General features: G+C 34.3%; 2 protein-coding genes across 2 annotated transcripts; one reads left to right on the top strand and one right to left on the bottom strand.

Annotated features, from left to right (window-relative positions):
• Window positions 1-3,825: 3,825 nt before the first annotated feature.
• Window positions 3,826-5,577, bottom strand: trmt2b (tRNA methyltransferase 2 homolog B). The gene has a single exon (NM_001122943.2). The coding sequence runs from the start codon at window positions 5,340-5,342 to the stop codon at window positions 3,900-3,902; it is 1,443 nt and encodes a 480-aa protein (NP_001116415.2). The 5' UTR covers window positions 5,343-5,577; the 3' UTR covers window positions 3,826-3,899.
• Window positions 5,578-6,196: 619 nt separating this feature from the next.
• On the top strand, window positions 6,197-15,176 carry dnajb12a (DnaJ heat shock protein family (Hsp40) member B12a). The gene is made up of 9 exons (NM_212659.1): window positions 6,197-6,384; window positions 6,811-6,982; window positions 7,078-7,223; window positions 9,688-9,864; window positions 9,983-10,062; window positions 10,839-10,948; window positions 12,291-12,463; window positions 14,101-14,235; window positions 14,330-15,176. Exons 1-8 carry the CDS (start codon window positions 6,252-6,254, stop codon window positions 14,223-14,225), a joined length of 1,116 nt encoding a protein of 371 aa, NP_997824.1. The 5' UTR covers window positions 6,197-6,251; the 3' UTR covers window positions 14,226-14,235; window positions 14,330-15,176.
• Window positions 15,177-15,271: the final 95 nt, after the last annotated feature.

Here is a 15,271-nt window from a genome sequence, read left to right on the forward strand (position 1 = left end):
ATCAATGGTGTTCTAAAAAACCTAATATTTGTTTTCCAGTCAAACTCTTTCCAGTTATGGCTATTGTTTCCTTTATGAGATTCTAATCTATATGTTTTCCCAAATCTCATCGTCAATTTTTTCGTCAAGTTCAGATTCCCACATTGCCTTGACATTAAGAGTGTTATTATCTGTTGAATCCTTAATTAGTCTGTTATATATGCATGCGACATGTCTTTTATGTAGTCCTTTTTGTTTATTTATATCAATTAAATACTGTTCCAAATTAGATGGGACTTTTTTGACTCTCCTTTATGATTTGTAGAGCAAACAAATGTTAATGTTTTCAAACATTTGACTTTATCTTCCTTTATATGCTATAAAGGAATTACCAACGTCACACGGATTCAACCGCGCATGCCGGTTGCAAAAAAAGACGAGTTGCAATAGCAAACATGTCGTGTTGTGCGGTAGGAGGAGGAGTCCAAAAATAGATAACTTAAATTGCACATGACCACACAGAACAAAATCGTTGCCATGCAAAGACTTGTCTGCCTTTAACTTCCCTTTTGTAAAATTACTTAGTTTCAATGTGAGATGTATATTTCGGGGTGGATTCTTGGCCATTTCCTCTTATCCAATATCCAATGGGAGGGTGCTATCGCAAATGGTCCTGTCAGACGAACGCTGCTTACTTTAACGTTAATTTTGCAGAAGAACATTGGTTATCACTGGGTGACAAGCTGTTATAATACACTGAAAGCATTATGCAAATAATATATATAATATGTAATCAATAATTTATCTCTAATACAACAAACTCTGCACTGCAATTGAAGTCATTCACTCACTATAAATGCTAGCGCTCTCGTTTTTTTCTGCAACTTTGCTGTGTGCGCATCCTGAAAGTTTACAAACCGGTAAATCATCATCTCTAACTTTCAGCATATTTCTATTTCACATGTGTAATGAGACCTGTAAGTGTTATGAAATATTTGTGTAAATTAGATTTTTTTTGGTTTAAAAAAGTGAATATTTTGTTACTACTGTCAGAAATAAAGGGACAAGAGCTGCTGAAAAGGTTAACATATGTACATAAAGAGCCCATATCAGTACCTAAAAGTTACATATACTTAAAATGCACCTCATTACATTTTTCTACTAATTTGTAACCAGTATGCACCCTTTATTTGCACCTTCTGAAATAGTCCCACCCAGTGACAGCTTTTTATTTAGTTCAGTCCTCCTGATAAATACAACCCATTTTCCAACATGCAGTTCATCTACCGAAGTCCTTAAATTGTGTTTAAACAGTTAAAAAAAACAATGGGTTGTAAGCTTAAAATAGCAACAGCATTTACTTAAACAGATTGATATAACTGCTTTTGGGAATGAGGCTATAATTTCCCATGGCCAGATTCTCATCTCTGTGCTGCTGAGCACATTACAGTAATTAAATGGGATTTTATTTTGCACTCATGTCTAACAACAGCACTATTAGACAATTAGTCATGTGACTGTGGTCAAAGAGTCAACCATTTCCTCATGTCTGCCCAATTTGTGCACTTACTACACCTTTTGTTGTCTAGGTCTGCAGGTGATTCATTATAATCATGCTTCACTCAACCCATCATCAGCACTTCTGTCGCATGTAGCTGTGCTGAAGCCCAGTATACACAAATAGAGAAAGAGCATTCAAATTCTTTTACTATATTAACATGCTCTTCACTGTCACACATTTTCAAAACTTTGTCTAATTTCACAAGGATCATACATACCTTCTCACCTCAAAAATCCTGTTAGAAAATTTCAAAAGCCAAGCTTTCTTTCAGATTTAGATAGATGTAGCACTGCTCAAGATGGAGGGTTGACATAACAGCACCCCCTAGTGAACATGTAGGGGATCTGCTAAGGTTAACGTAAGATGTAGCCTGTAGAGTGCAGTTATATGCCTCTGTTGGAACTGAATGAGCTTTTTGACCCTTAATTATTATATGATATAGTTAAAATATATGTCAATATAAAACAAAATAAAATGTGTCAAAATATATTACAGACAACGAGTGTAATATCACACTACTGATGATTTTGCTTTAAAGAGCACAAGAGAAAATATATTTTAACAGTTCAATGAACGTTTATAGATTACTAACAGCTCAATAAATTAGTTAATATTGTTGTAAATTTCAAATAGTATAGGACACTTTTAACTTTGTCTTGTCAACATAAAAATACTTACAAAGAATGATGCGATTCCTTTTAAATAATTGCACATTTCACATGAATTGAGTAAGCAAACGATCTGCTTGTTAAGTCGAGACGTATGAATACTCTTTCCGGGTCCAAGCCATTGTTTTAAACCTTCTTTTTTTCAAAAGTATACATTTCTCTGTCTTTCAAAGCAGAAATATATTTTAAAGAATAATAGTAACCAAACTGTTGGTTATAATTTACTTCCTTTGTAAGGAAATATATTATATAAAGATATTTTTCAAATGATCTTGTTTTAATGACTGTTTTATTTTATGATATTATATAGTGCATCCAGAAAGTTTTCCTGTTTTTTTTTTTTTGTTACAGTCTTATTCCAAAATTGATTAAATGTATGTATTTCCTCAAACACAATACCCTATAATGACAATGTGAAAAAAAAAGATTTTTTTGAAATTGTTACAAATTTATTACAAATAATTAACCTGAAAAATCACATTTGCATAATAATTCCTATAGCCTTTGCTTAGTACTTTGTTGATGCACCTTTAGCAACAATGCCACAAGCTTGGCACACCTGTCTTTGCGAACTTTTGTCCATTCCTCTTTGCAGTACCTCTCAAGCTCTATCAGGTTGGATGGAAAGCGACAGTGTACAGCCATTTTCAGATCTCTCCAGAGATGTTCAATAGGATTTAGGTCTGGGCTCTTCCAAACATCTTTCACTAATGGATAATGAAGGCCACTGTGCTCTTTGGAACTTTCAGAGCAGCAGAAATTTTTCTGTAACCTTCCCCAGCCTTGTGCCTTGAGACAATTCCTTTGTCCTAATGCTTGGTTTGTGCTTTGACATGCACTATCAACCCTGGGACCTTATATAGACAGGTGTATGCCATTTCAAATAATCTCCAATCAACTGAATTTATCAAAGGTGACTTCAATTAAGCTGCTGAAACATCTCAGGAATGATCAGTGGAAACAGAATGTACCTGAGCTCAATTTAGAGCCTTACACAAATGCTTTGAATACTCTGTACATGTGATGTTTTAAATTATTTATTTTTAATAAATTTGCAACAATTTCAAAAACATTTCTTTTCACATTGTCATTATGGAGTATTGTGTGTAGAATTTTGAAGTAATAGATGAATTTAGTTCATTTTGGAATAATGCTGCAACATAAAAAAATGTGAAAAAAGTGAAGCGCTATGAATACTTTCCAGATGCATTGTAAGTCGATATGTAATATTTTTACATTGAACTAAAATAAATATTTATTTTATTTTATTTGAATTTTCTTTAATATATTTATTGCCATGTTCAAGTTAGTTTTGTTTCATAATGATATAGTTTGTATTGATACTAAAATAATTGATAACCGTTTATGCTGCAGTTTAACTTTCATTTTGGTTTTATGATTTTTTTTGTTTTGTTTACATCATTATTATCATTTCAATCATTTTTATTCCTATTTTACTAAATCAACTTGAACTAAAGTAAATACCTTGGAAACTAGCTGAAATTAAACAAGTTTAAATACTTATATTGTATAAAGTTTATAATTTCGATTGCAGTTATTGCATAAATGCAGTTTTAGGTGTAGCTGCAAATAAACATGTGAGACTATATCATTAAGTGCAGTGACAATTTAGCATTGACATTTAATGACATAAATATGTACACAAACACTTTTACAAAAACACTATCCATTTATCGCTCAAACACAAGCACCAGTTCACAGTGAGGAGTGTGTGGAAACAGGTCTACAGGCACAGCCACGACTGGTTTGAAGGCTTCTCCAGTGATTCTTCTAACCAAACCTACACTACAGCAGAGCTCTCTAAAGTTCCTCATCGCCTCCCCGTCTGGTTTACATGAAATATAAACAAGCCTTCTTATGGCTGAGTGGTTCCTCAAAGCTCGGACCACCCGATAATGCAAACCAGCCCTGGAGGGATTGACAACGGCTGTCAGGCCTCCATCAGAACTCAAACTTCCCATCAGATCTGGCAAAACAACTTCCGCTTTGCCTGCAAGAAATTCACAATTACAAACTCTGTTTAGTGCTGCATTAAACTTGGCATCCTCCACTGCTTGCTCAATGAGCTCTATCCCAATGACTCTCTCCATCTGTGGTGATAACGAAATTCCGATGGCTCCAGTGCCACAACAGACATCCAGCAGGGTGCCACCAACACAAGGCTGACTGAGCTCTGCCACAGTCTTATACAAAGCCTCCGCTGCTTCCCGATTCACCTGGAAGAAAGAATCAGGAGAAATACGAAACTTAAATCCGAGCACCTCCTCATATATATGAGTCTGTCCATATAGAAGCTGATACTGGGATTGTTCATGACTGCAACGGGTCATTGTGGTCTCCTGAAAGTAAAGGGAGTCCAGCTGGCAAATTGCTCCGGGACCTTGTGTAAAATACTCCACCAGAGCAGCTTTATGGATGTCTGTCTCCTCAGGCGTCAGAGATTGAGGATGAAAGTACACTATAGCCATGGTGTGGCCGGTGGAGTTGGTTCTTATTGTGATTTCTCTCCAGTGACCGCCGTCGTCAAATAAGATGCACGGCCTGAGCGGTGAGAGGCGTATAAAATCTTCATAGCACCTTGCAACCATTTTGTGTTTTGAAGGGATGCTCAGGAGATGATCAGCATGGACGCATACAATGTTACCCGCTTTTCCTGTGCCAATGTAGAATCCGAGAGTTTTCGGATTCCCATCGATTCCTTTGTTGACAGAGAAGGTGGATTTGTTGCGGTATCCATCTCTCACCGGTGAAGCTACAATGGGAAGCAAAGGGAAGTTTAAGTGGTCTGAAAAAGCACGTGTTGGATCCTGAGACAGTTCCTTCATCATCTTAAGTAGGATCTTCTTCTGATGCTCGTATTTCCATTGAAGCTGATCCTCATAAGTCATTCTCCACAGAGGAGTCACAGTGTCTGACAGTCTTTCTTCCCAAGAGAGTTTGGTAGTTGGAAGTTTTGGTTTCTTTGCGTTGCTTGTTTTCACCGGTTTGCAGCTGTTATTGATAGCACGTTGATTTGTTATTAAATAACTAAAGAGTGTTTGGGGTATATTAATGACTTGTTTCGGCAATGGGCAGGTTAAATGTAAACGCATTGCTTTAAATGCAGACGACATTGGTGGAATCTTAAGTGTACTTCTTCACTCTATCAAGTGACAAAAACGCTGCAGTCAAATTATGTTTCACGTTGGTGTTTTGGATATAGTCTGTCTCTGAGCATAAATATGTAAACAATTTGTTTAAACAAATATTGTTCTCTCTACCTTTTTCCGTGTGCACAAAACAACTTAAAAACATTTCCATGAAACGGCGCGCGACATCAAAGACTGCAGTGGCGTTACTTTGTACTAGCGCGCCCACTCTGTTTCATGACTTCAACTTCCGTAGATTTACGGAAATAGAATATTTTTATTAATTGCATATTTACTTGTTTTTATTACAGTTAAAATGTTATTGTAAGAGTTAACTATAATTTTGTTCAATAACAGGCTCCCATTGGTCCCCAATTCCATGATTGTAAATAATAATAATAATAATGAAATTCATCATCATAATAATTATCATCAATATTATTATTAACATTGCTGTTTTTGTTATTATAAGCTAGTAAATTAAATAATTAAATTCTAATATATATATATATATATATATATATATATATATATATATATATATATATATATATATATATATATATATTTAGATTTGTTGTCTGTTGAAAATATTTGATAGACACACACATGGAAAATTATTTTTAAAAATTGGTAAGAAAACGAAAAATTAATCTAATTGCAAAACAAATTACTTCATATATCAGTTAAACACGAATTATTATTTTACATTTTTAATTGTATTCACTTAAATGTACTTACTCAATTCAAATACCATTATTTGCGCGTTTAAAACCAACAGAGCTAAAGGGTGGACGGACTATTCACTAGTAAAAAACTCTTGACGTTGCTAAAACGTCATCAAGCTGCGCCTTTGCGTCAGGAAAGCGATCAGTCATCAGTTCCGCCGTCAAAATGGACTCAAATAAGGACGAAGCGGACCGCTGCATCGAAATAGCGATCGCAGCGCTGCGGGATAATGAACAGGACAAAGCCAGACGGTTTCTCGAAAAGGCACAGAGGCTGTTTCCCACCGACAAGGCGAGATGTGCGTGTAATATAAATATGTGTAAAACAGAGATCGTAAGAGGTTTGTTAAAGGGCCACTAGAGAACCTCAAGTCTGTAGTTAGACGCTAATGAAGGCCCTGACATCTCGAGCTCTTATTATGACTACGGAAAACAGAAGTTTATACTTTTATTTGATCGAACTGTTCGTTATCGAACTGTTTAACTTCCGTTTTTATCACTTCTGTTCAATATCTGTTTGAGTGTTAGTATTTACATATGTGAATACAAAACAAAATCGAAATTACGTAATAAAGTAATTAAAATGTTTAAATTAACTAATTAAAATACGTTCTTTTAAATATAACGTTAGATATATACTGTAGAGTGGGATGACAGTCTGAACAGATGGCTAAACGATTAGCAAACATTGATTGTTATTAAAAATGCAAGTGCTCTTCTCTCAGCTTTATTAGAGTCTATTATCATGAACGGAGGACCTTCCACAAGTGAAGAAAACAATGGAGAACCTCATGGTTTACGAAATAGAAACCACAAAACGGAAGACCAGTCCTCTGGTCATAGTGCCACAGAATCAGCCAAACCTTACACATCAGAGCAGCTGGATGCTGTCAAAAGGTCAGTTTTTTTTTAGTATTGTTTATACATGCATGTAGTGGTTTATTTGCCTTTTTTTGTTCATTAAACTGTGATCCGTGTTTCCAATGATGCAGAATAAAGAGATGTAAGGACTATTATGAGACTCTTGGAGTCAGTAAAGAAGCCTCTGAGGAGGATTTGAAAAAAGCTTACCGAAAATTGGCTCTGAAGTTTCATCCAGATAAAAACCATGCACCTGGTGCCACTGAAGCATTTAAAGGTAACGTACCTGCCATAATGCCCTCATATACTGAAAGAGAAATCGAAAAACAAACTGTTGTGACTCAAATTATGACAAACTTGGGTTAAAATGAAGTTCAAAACTGCTTGCCAAATTGAAGTTTGCTTCGGGTGGTGAACACCATCAAACTAACGATTGGTCAAGGTGACTAAGTTATAGAGTTGAGGTAAAGTAGGTTTTATATTCGCACATTCATGCGTTATTACATTTTAAGCAGATGCACTCCACTACAAAGTCGTCTTAATCAATCCACAACAATGGTCTCAAACTCAATTCCTGGAGGGCCACGGCTCTACAGTTTAGCTTCAACTACCTCCAACTCGCACCTACTTAATAGTCTCTAGTAGTCTTAAACACCTGATTAGTTGGATCAGGTGTGTTTAATTAAGGTCAGAGCAAAACTGCACAAAGCTGCGGCCCTCCAGGAATCGAGTTGGACACCTATGATCTAAAATGATGAATTCGTTCCAAATAGAGCTATTCATTTCTTCTCTTAAAACATGATACTCAATGTTGCAATATAGATCGCAGTAAAATAAAACATGCCATTTATTATAATGTATTGAACCACACTGTATGCAAAAATCATAAAACTTGAGCAACATCAACCAAGCAAATCACATGCAACAATAAAAGAGATTTGTCAGTTTTTAACAGGCCAAAATGTTGTTTATTGTGAAAGGCCAGTGTATCTTCTGTTTGTGTAATGCTACAATTAAGTTTAAAGCAAAGTGATGCACTCATGTTCAGTTCATGTCCACTCCACATTCAAGATCATACAGCAGATGTATGTGCTTTCTTGCTCTATTTTCCTCATGTTACCATAAAGTAATTCTGCAATATGGGCACTATTTTACCTTTTTTTTTTTTTTTTCGTTGTCGACATCTCCAATCGAACTACAGACTTTCCATTGATGTCTGTGGTGAAAGGAAGCATTCTCAATCCACTCAACAGGCTTCACTTATCTGCTCTCTCACAGCTATACAGGCATGAATATTAAATTATTGTGTAACGTTCTATCAATTGTATACATCTATAGACAACCATTGTTATATCAATTTATTCTGTTTTATGTGTTTTGCTGTGAACATGCTGTGTGGTATCAGTTTTTGGTATTCAGTATTAGGCATTTTGGTATCAGGGCCAGGACCAAGCTTAGCATCACTGATTTTGGACTTCTTTTTTCCCTAAATGAAAAATCAAAAAGAACTTTGCTCTAAGCATATTGTAAAAGGCACAGTTCACCCAAAAGTGATGATATACTCACCATTTACTTGCACTAAAGTCGTTTTAAACCTGTATGAGTTTAGTTTTCTGAGTTTTGAACACAAAAGAGGATATTTTAAATAATATTGGAAGTAGGGCTTGACGATTGATCGATTTTGATGTGCTTCTTGTCCGTAAATCTGGTTCCAGTAAGACTCCACATGTGTTTTCAGATGTAGCAACTAGGGTTGTGATGGTGGCAAAATTTTCCCACCAGTTAACTGACATGGGGTAACACTGATAGTTGGTATCACTGGAGACAGGGGTCTGTTATAAAGCTCACAAGTTCTGTCCACTGTTTGATTACTTTCACTTTTGAATTAGTGCCAATTGGGTGTCAATCGGTTGTATCAAAACACCAAAATAATACAATAAACTTCTATTATGACTTTTTGATAAGAGCAATTGACAGAATCAGTGTTGCAGGTTAATACTAGACTATTGCATCAACCTAGTAGCGTCATTTACTCCAGAGTCGTTGTTCACTGACAAGATACACAAAATCACATTCATAATTTTCTACAGAAATAATGAAATCAAGGTAATTGTTTTGTGGCGATGACAGCTGACACCTACGAATCTGTGTTGTAAATTCAGCTACATCTGAAAAGCATGTGAAAATACTACATTTGATAACATGTTTTTACTCTCAAGTCCTTTCATAAATTTAGTTGAGGGTTTGAATTATATCCCTTTTTGAGATGATTTCGTCGTCATGTGTTTATTAGTCACGTTGAATCAATAAAACTAGTTAAATCTTGTTTTTTCAGCAATCCCTATGGGGATTTCCTGAGTTTTTCTTTGTGATTATCGTTTCTGACTAGTTTTCTACTGATCACACAACCGTGCTTTCCTGACTAGATGTGCATGACAATCACAGCTTCACATTTGCAATTTTATTTCAATTAAGCCATTGACATTCTTGTATTGAAAAAACATAGAATGGAAGTCAATGGCTGCTGTTTCCATTCCTGTTTCTTCAGAATATCATCTTTTTAACCTTAGAATGAATCCCATTATTGTTTAGAACATATGAAAGATAAGTTAATGATGATAAAATGTAAAATTTTGGGTGAACTGTCTCTTTAAACTCATTGTTTCAGTTTGTCAGCAGTCATTACACGTAATTTTGCATGTCATCTACTCATTTGTTTTGTTTTTTTGGACTTCCAACAGCTATAGGTAATGCGTACGCAGTTCTTAGTAACCCTGAAAAAAGAAGGCAGTATGATGTCTACGGTGAAGAAAAAGCTCACCCTACTCACAGGCACAGGACCTATCATAGAAATTTCGAGGCAGATATTTCCCCTGAGGATCTGTTCAACATGTTCTTCGGAGGTGGATTTCCAACCAGTAAGTCTTGTGACCTTTTCAAAATGTGGCTTTTGAAGTGCAGTGTGTTAGTGGTTGTGGTCTAATACATTCAGGACCGTTTAATGTGTCATTGTGCCATTTTTGCCTGCGTTTCTAGGTAATGTTCACGTGTATAGCAATGGCAGGATGAGGTTTGGCCATCAACAGCGACACGAACGACAAGAACAACAGAGAGAGGTAAGAGCTCGATTGTCCTGCATGTTTTGGGAGGGGTTTGGACTTATAAGCTTATAACAGTGTGCATTTACTTTAAGATTTTAGCAAATTTATATACATTTAGCATTTAGAAAGTACCGAATGAAGAGATTGATCACCCAAATAGTCTGTACGCACCCTTTACTAGTCCAGACCTTTTTGAGTTTCTTTCTTCTATTGAACACAAGTTATTTTGAATCATACTGGAAGCTGGTACCCATTGACTTCCATGTTATTTTTTTCCCATACTATGGAAGTAAATGGATGCCAGGAGCAAGCATTCTTCAAACTATCTTTTGTATTTGACAAAGTTGAATGTTTTAAACCCGAGGGTAAATAATGAGGTAGTTTTCATTTTTAGTTGAACGATCTCTTGAAGCCAAATAAAATGATTTGATAATTGTGCTGCATTGCACACAATTTGCCTGTAGACTTTTTTTTTTGTAATGAGTAGCAAAGATTTCTGAAATCTACATCTGACTGTCAGAATTAGTGTGAACTAAACAGCTTTCAAGAGCTTATTTGTGTCAAATAAATTGTAATGGAGTAATGTTTTTTAGGATTTAACTGGTGATACCAAAAAGTTGAGTACATTCCAAGCAAAGTATATTTAATTTTCAGTCTTTAAATATTATTTAATCAATTATGTGAGATCTTATCCCATAATCATTGCTGAACAAAAACTGCTGACATCAGTTACAATGCATTAATTGAGCAGGTATGACTCTTTTCATCTTTTTTTCCCCCTTTCTTTCCAGGGCGGCCTTGCATTGTTTGTCCAGCTGATGCCCATACTTATTCTGATAATAGTCTCTGCTCTCAGCCAGATGATGGTTTCCAGTCCTCCATACAGCCTCAGCCATAGACCGTAAGACCCAACATTGAACAAAATGTGCATTTATATCTTATAAAATGATCAGGTCTAATTAATTTGAATATGTTACAGACAGACAGACAGACAGACAGACAGACAGACAGACAGACAGACAGACAGACAGACAGACATGCATACAGACATGCATACAGACATGCATACAGACATGCATACAGACATGCATACAGACATGCATACAGACATGCATACAGACATGCATACAGACATACAGACAGTTGTTAATTGGTTGGTTGGTTGATTGGTTGATTGGTTGGTTGGTTATTTAGACATGTTGGGCTAAGGATGCTTTAAAACAAGTGGTCAACAATTACAAATTCCTCCTTCAGAGATGAGACCTTTTATCAACATTTACATTTTAAATAAGTGGCAGGAGGAGTGGGATTGATTGGAAAATAATAAATTGTATGAAATACTACCTGAAATCTCAAAAAGTGTTTTATGACATTTTAAGACCTGATTTGACCAAGTGATTTTTACCAGATGTCATATTGGACATACAAGATTAACCAATGCTTTTTTGCTCAATTTAAAGACCCCACTTAATGCCTTAATGATTCCATAAGGCTTTTTAAAATTAAATTAGCTCTCTTAAGGACATTAACAAAAAGTAACACCAAAAAAAAAAAAAAGATTATTTTTCATGTATTAGCACTAAAATCTTATTTATGTATTCATTTGTTTGTTGTTTTTAATTGTATATTTATTATTGAAATGTTCTCTGGCCATAAAAATAGCCTTGGTTGCTGACATGGCAATAAATAAAAATGCATTACATTACAGTTAGTTATCAGAAGCTCTTTCTCTATCTTATTAGCTATGTTGCCATCCAAAGATGCTAATTGGAAAACTGGAATATTGCATAACAATTTGCGAATAAAGCACTGTTTCCATCCAATGAGTCAAAGAGAACAAATTCATTGCTTCCTGATAAACTGGCATCAAATATTAAAAAAAGAGAATTTGCTGTGGTTAGAGAAACCAATGTGGGCCAAAGTGTTTCCATTGTATTTTATGTAGATTTTTTTTTTACTCTGTTGTTTGCGGTTTGTTTCAGTGTGTATGTGCATCATGGAGTTTCCATTAAGCAGTTTTTATATGATATTTCTAAATGTGTATAAAAATAGTTCAGTGTAAACATGGCTATTGTGTGCTTTGAGTTAAACATCAAACTACCTTAATCACATATTGTTGGTTTTTAAATCTACAGAAAAATGCTCAAAGTGAAAGTAAAAACACGTTTATCTTGTTAAAAAATGCTGGTTGTCATGAAAGTGATCAAAATCTCTGGCTTTATCAAACATTCCACTTGTTTTAGATCCCTGGGCCACACAAGCAGGCGACAAACTGCTACTCTGAAGGTGCCTTACTATGTGGGCGACCACTTCTCAGAAGAATATAAGGGGATGAATCTCAAGAATGTTGAACAAAGTGTGGAGGAGGACTATATATCCAATCTGAGAAACAACTGCTGGAAGGAGAAACAGCAAAGTATGTGACACTAACTCTACTTGTAGGTTCTCGAATGAATATTCTGAAATCTGCTGTTACTTTTTTGTTTAATTAGCATCATTTTTAAGTTTTTGTATATTCATTTCCACCCAACAAAAAGTGTTGAAATCCAGTTATAAAAAAAACAAGTTTAGTTTATAATGCATAATGTCACTAAAATTTATAGATTTTAGATATATAATTAGTCGTTAAGACTATTTTAATGGTCCCATTACACATTTTGTTGTACACATTTATTCCTTTTTGAGTATTAGTAGTCTGCTTAATATCAGCTGATACTGCGCCTTCAACAGACATCAAACCGACTATAAGAAACTTTGCCTGTACATGTCAACTTACACTAACCCAAACTTAACATTCTACTTATAATCTAATGACATTTAAATGTAATGTAATTTAAATTCAACAAAGTGCATTAAATGGACCATCAAAATAAAGTGATACCAAGTAGTACATCTAATCAAGTTGTGATGTGTTCTAACGGTTGTTAAAAGTAAATGGCGAAAAGACTGTGTCAGTTGAAATGAATGTGTGGTTTTGTTTACTACAAACATTCAGAAATACATGACCCTTGTAGGACTATTATTATATAATACACAAACAGAAACTGCACCGTCTTCATGACAACTCATCAGCATGAAAGACCGTATTGTAACCGAAAATACGTTCCCGTCATGTTGTAGAGTTTACTACATAAAGTAATAATCTCATTATTTAAAACTTAATTTTTATGGATTAACTCTAAATATTTTAGAATTAACGAGGCTTTAAAAAAAAGATATTTTAAAAAAATTATATATTTTACAGGCTTTTAAAAAAATGTAACCTTTATATAAATGTAGTCTAAACTTTATCCATACACTATTTTAATTTGGGGAGAAACTTATGCTAAAAAGACTTTCATTGTACATCTATTTTTTAATTGAATTTTTAAATAGAGCAAAAGCAATATTTTACACACAATGTCCAGCAATGTACATCCCTTTTCCCAGTTAATATGGACGATAAATATATTGCTTTGTTAAATACAGTTCTATTAATCATTTATGTTAATTTACATAGAAGTGACACCCCCTCCCAAAAAATAAGATACGATAGGATCGGATTAAACATAAAAATGTACATACACTGTAAAAAAACAAAAAAACAAGTTACATTTATGGTAGTAAAAAAATAGCAGCTGTGCTTTCCTGAATTTAACCTTTAAAATATAGTAGTAACACAAAAGAAACTTCCAAAATTTAGTGTAAATATCATTCATGAAATATCATTCATTTAGTGTCAATATCATTCATGCTTGATATCATTCACACAACTGCTAAACACCATCATGGTAACACACATTAAATTAAAGTAATGCAATAAACATTATTTATTAACTATAGATATAACATAAAACTCTAATGTGCATAACTCAAGAGAAAAAACAAATAAAAAGAACCATAGTAATGTCAGCCAAAAAAGCAAAAATAAATGAATTCTGGGAAAGTAACATTATGGATTTTAAACATAGCATTTTTATTTTTTAACCATTGAAATAACAGGTTTACAGTGGAACATAAATGTAATTCTGTATCACATTCAGGAAATCTAAATATCTGTGCGTTGGTTTGCAGAGGAAGGCTTGTTGTATCGGGCACGTTACTTTGGGGATGCTGACTTGTACCAAAGGGCGCAGAAAATGGCGACACCCAGTTGCTCTAAACTTTCAGATATACAGGTTGTGTTACACGGACACTGAGTAGCAGAAAGTGAGTCGATGCTTTTACTTTTCTTCTCTAAATGTACAGTTGTTTATTTTCTGCTTTCTTTTCTCTGAGCAAACACTTTGGTTTACCGTTTCAGGTAGTGTCCTGTCATGACACCATTTTCACGATGATCGTGTACAGAAAAGTTCTGTTCTTCATGCTAAAATGGGACATTTGCATTGCACCAGTTCAAGAAAAGCAAAGAAAGCTCATCCTGGTGCCACAAGAGTTCACTCATCTCTCCTTCCAAATCTGCAGAAAATCCTTAAGATCCTTGAAAACGGCTTTAAATGCGGATTTATTAATGAAATTGTTTAAGAATTTATAATCTGATGACTTGCTGGTAGAGAGGGAAGTACACCGCTGTTAAATGGTAGTCGATGCTGCTAGCTTACTGCTTTGTCTTTTTTATCATTTACACCTCTTTTCTTTTTGAAGCATTTTTTCAACACCCTTGTTTGGGTTTTCTGAGCCAACTCTGACGTTTCTAGTAGTGTTTAAATCTATTATCTGACCACAGAAATATAAACGATATGTAGATTTCATTCAGGACTGACCGAATTGTTCACTGGATTTTTAAAAAAAATGTTTGAGATTTATGAAAATGGAAATTAATATTTGTATTTATTAAATTGTGTCATACTATTTTCTTCCATTTTTTAAATTTATTTTGTTAGAATCTTTATAAGCATACATTTTAATTGTTTATTTGCAAACTTTTTCAAGTGCCTTGCCAGCTCCAGTCTTACTGTATACTGCAAGTCTCTGCATAAATGTAATATAGGAAGGAAAAACATCATTGCTTAAACTACTAAAATACTAATTTTTATTTGCTTTTTTTTTCTTTCAGTTGTTTGATTTTATGATTTTGCATGTATGTATGTAATGTAATATAGTTACCCAACACAGAAATGAACAATACAAATAAATTTTCTTTTAAAAAACAAAAACAAATTTACATAATTATGTTTAATTTATTACTGCAAGCTGTTAGGTTTTTTTTATTTGTTTTTTTGTTTTATTTTGTTTAAAGTGATTA

This window comes from Danio rerio, chromosome 13 (genome assembly GCF_049306965.1).
Source record: "Danio rerio strain Tuebingen ecotype United States chromosome 13, GRCz12tu, whole genome shotgun sequence".
In the NCBI taxonomy this organism is placed as follows: Eukaryota; Metazoa; Chordata; class Actinopteri; order Cypriniformes; family Danionidae; genus Danio; species Danio rerio.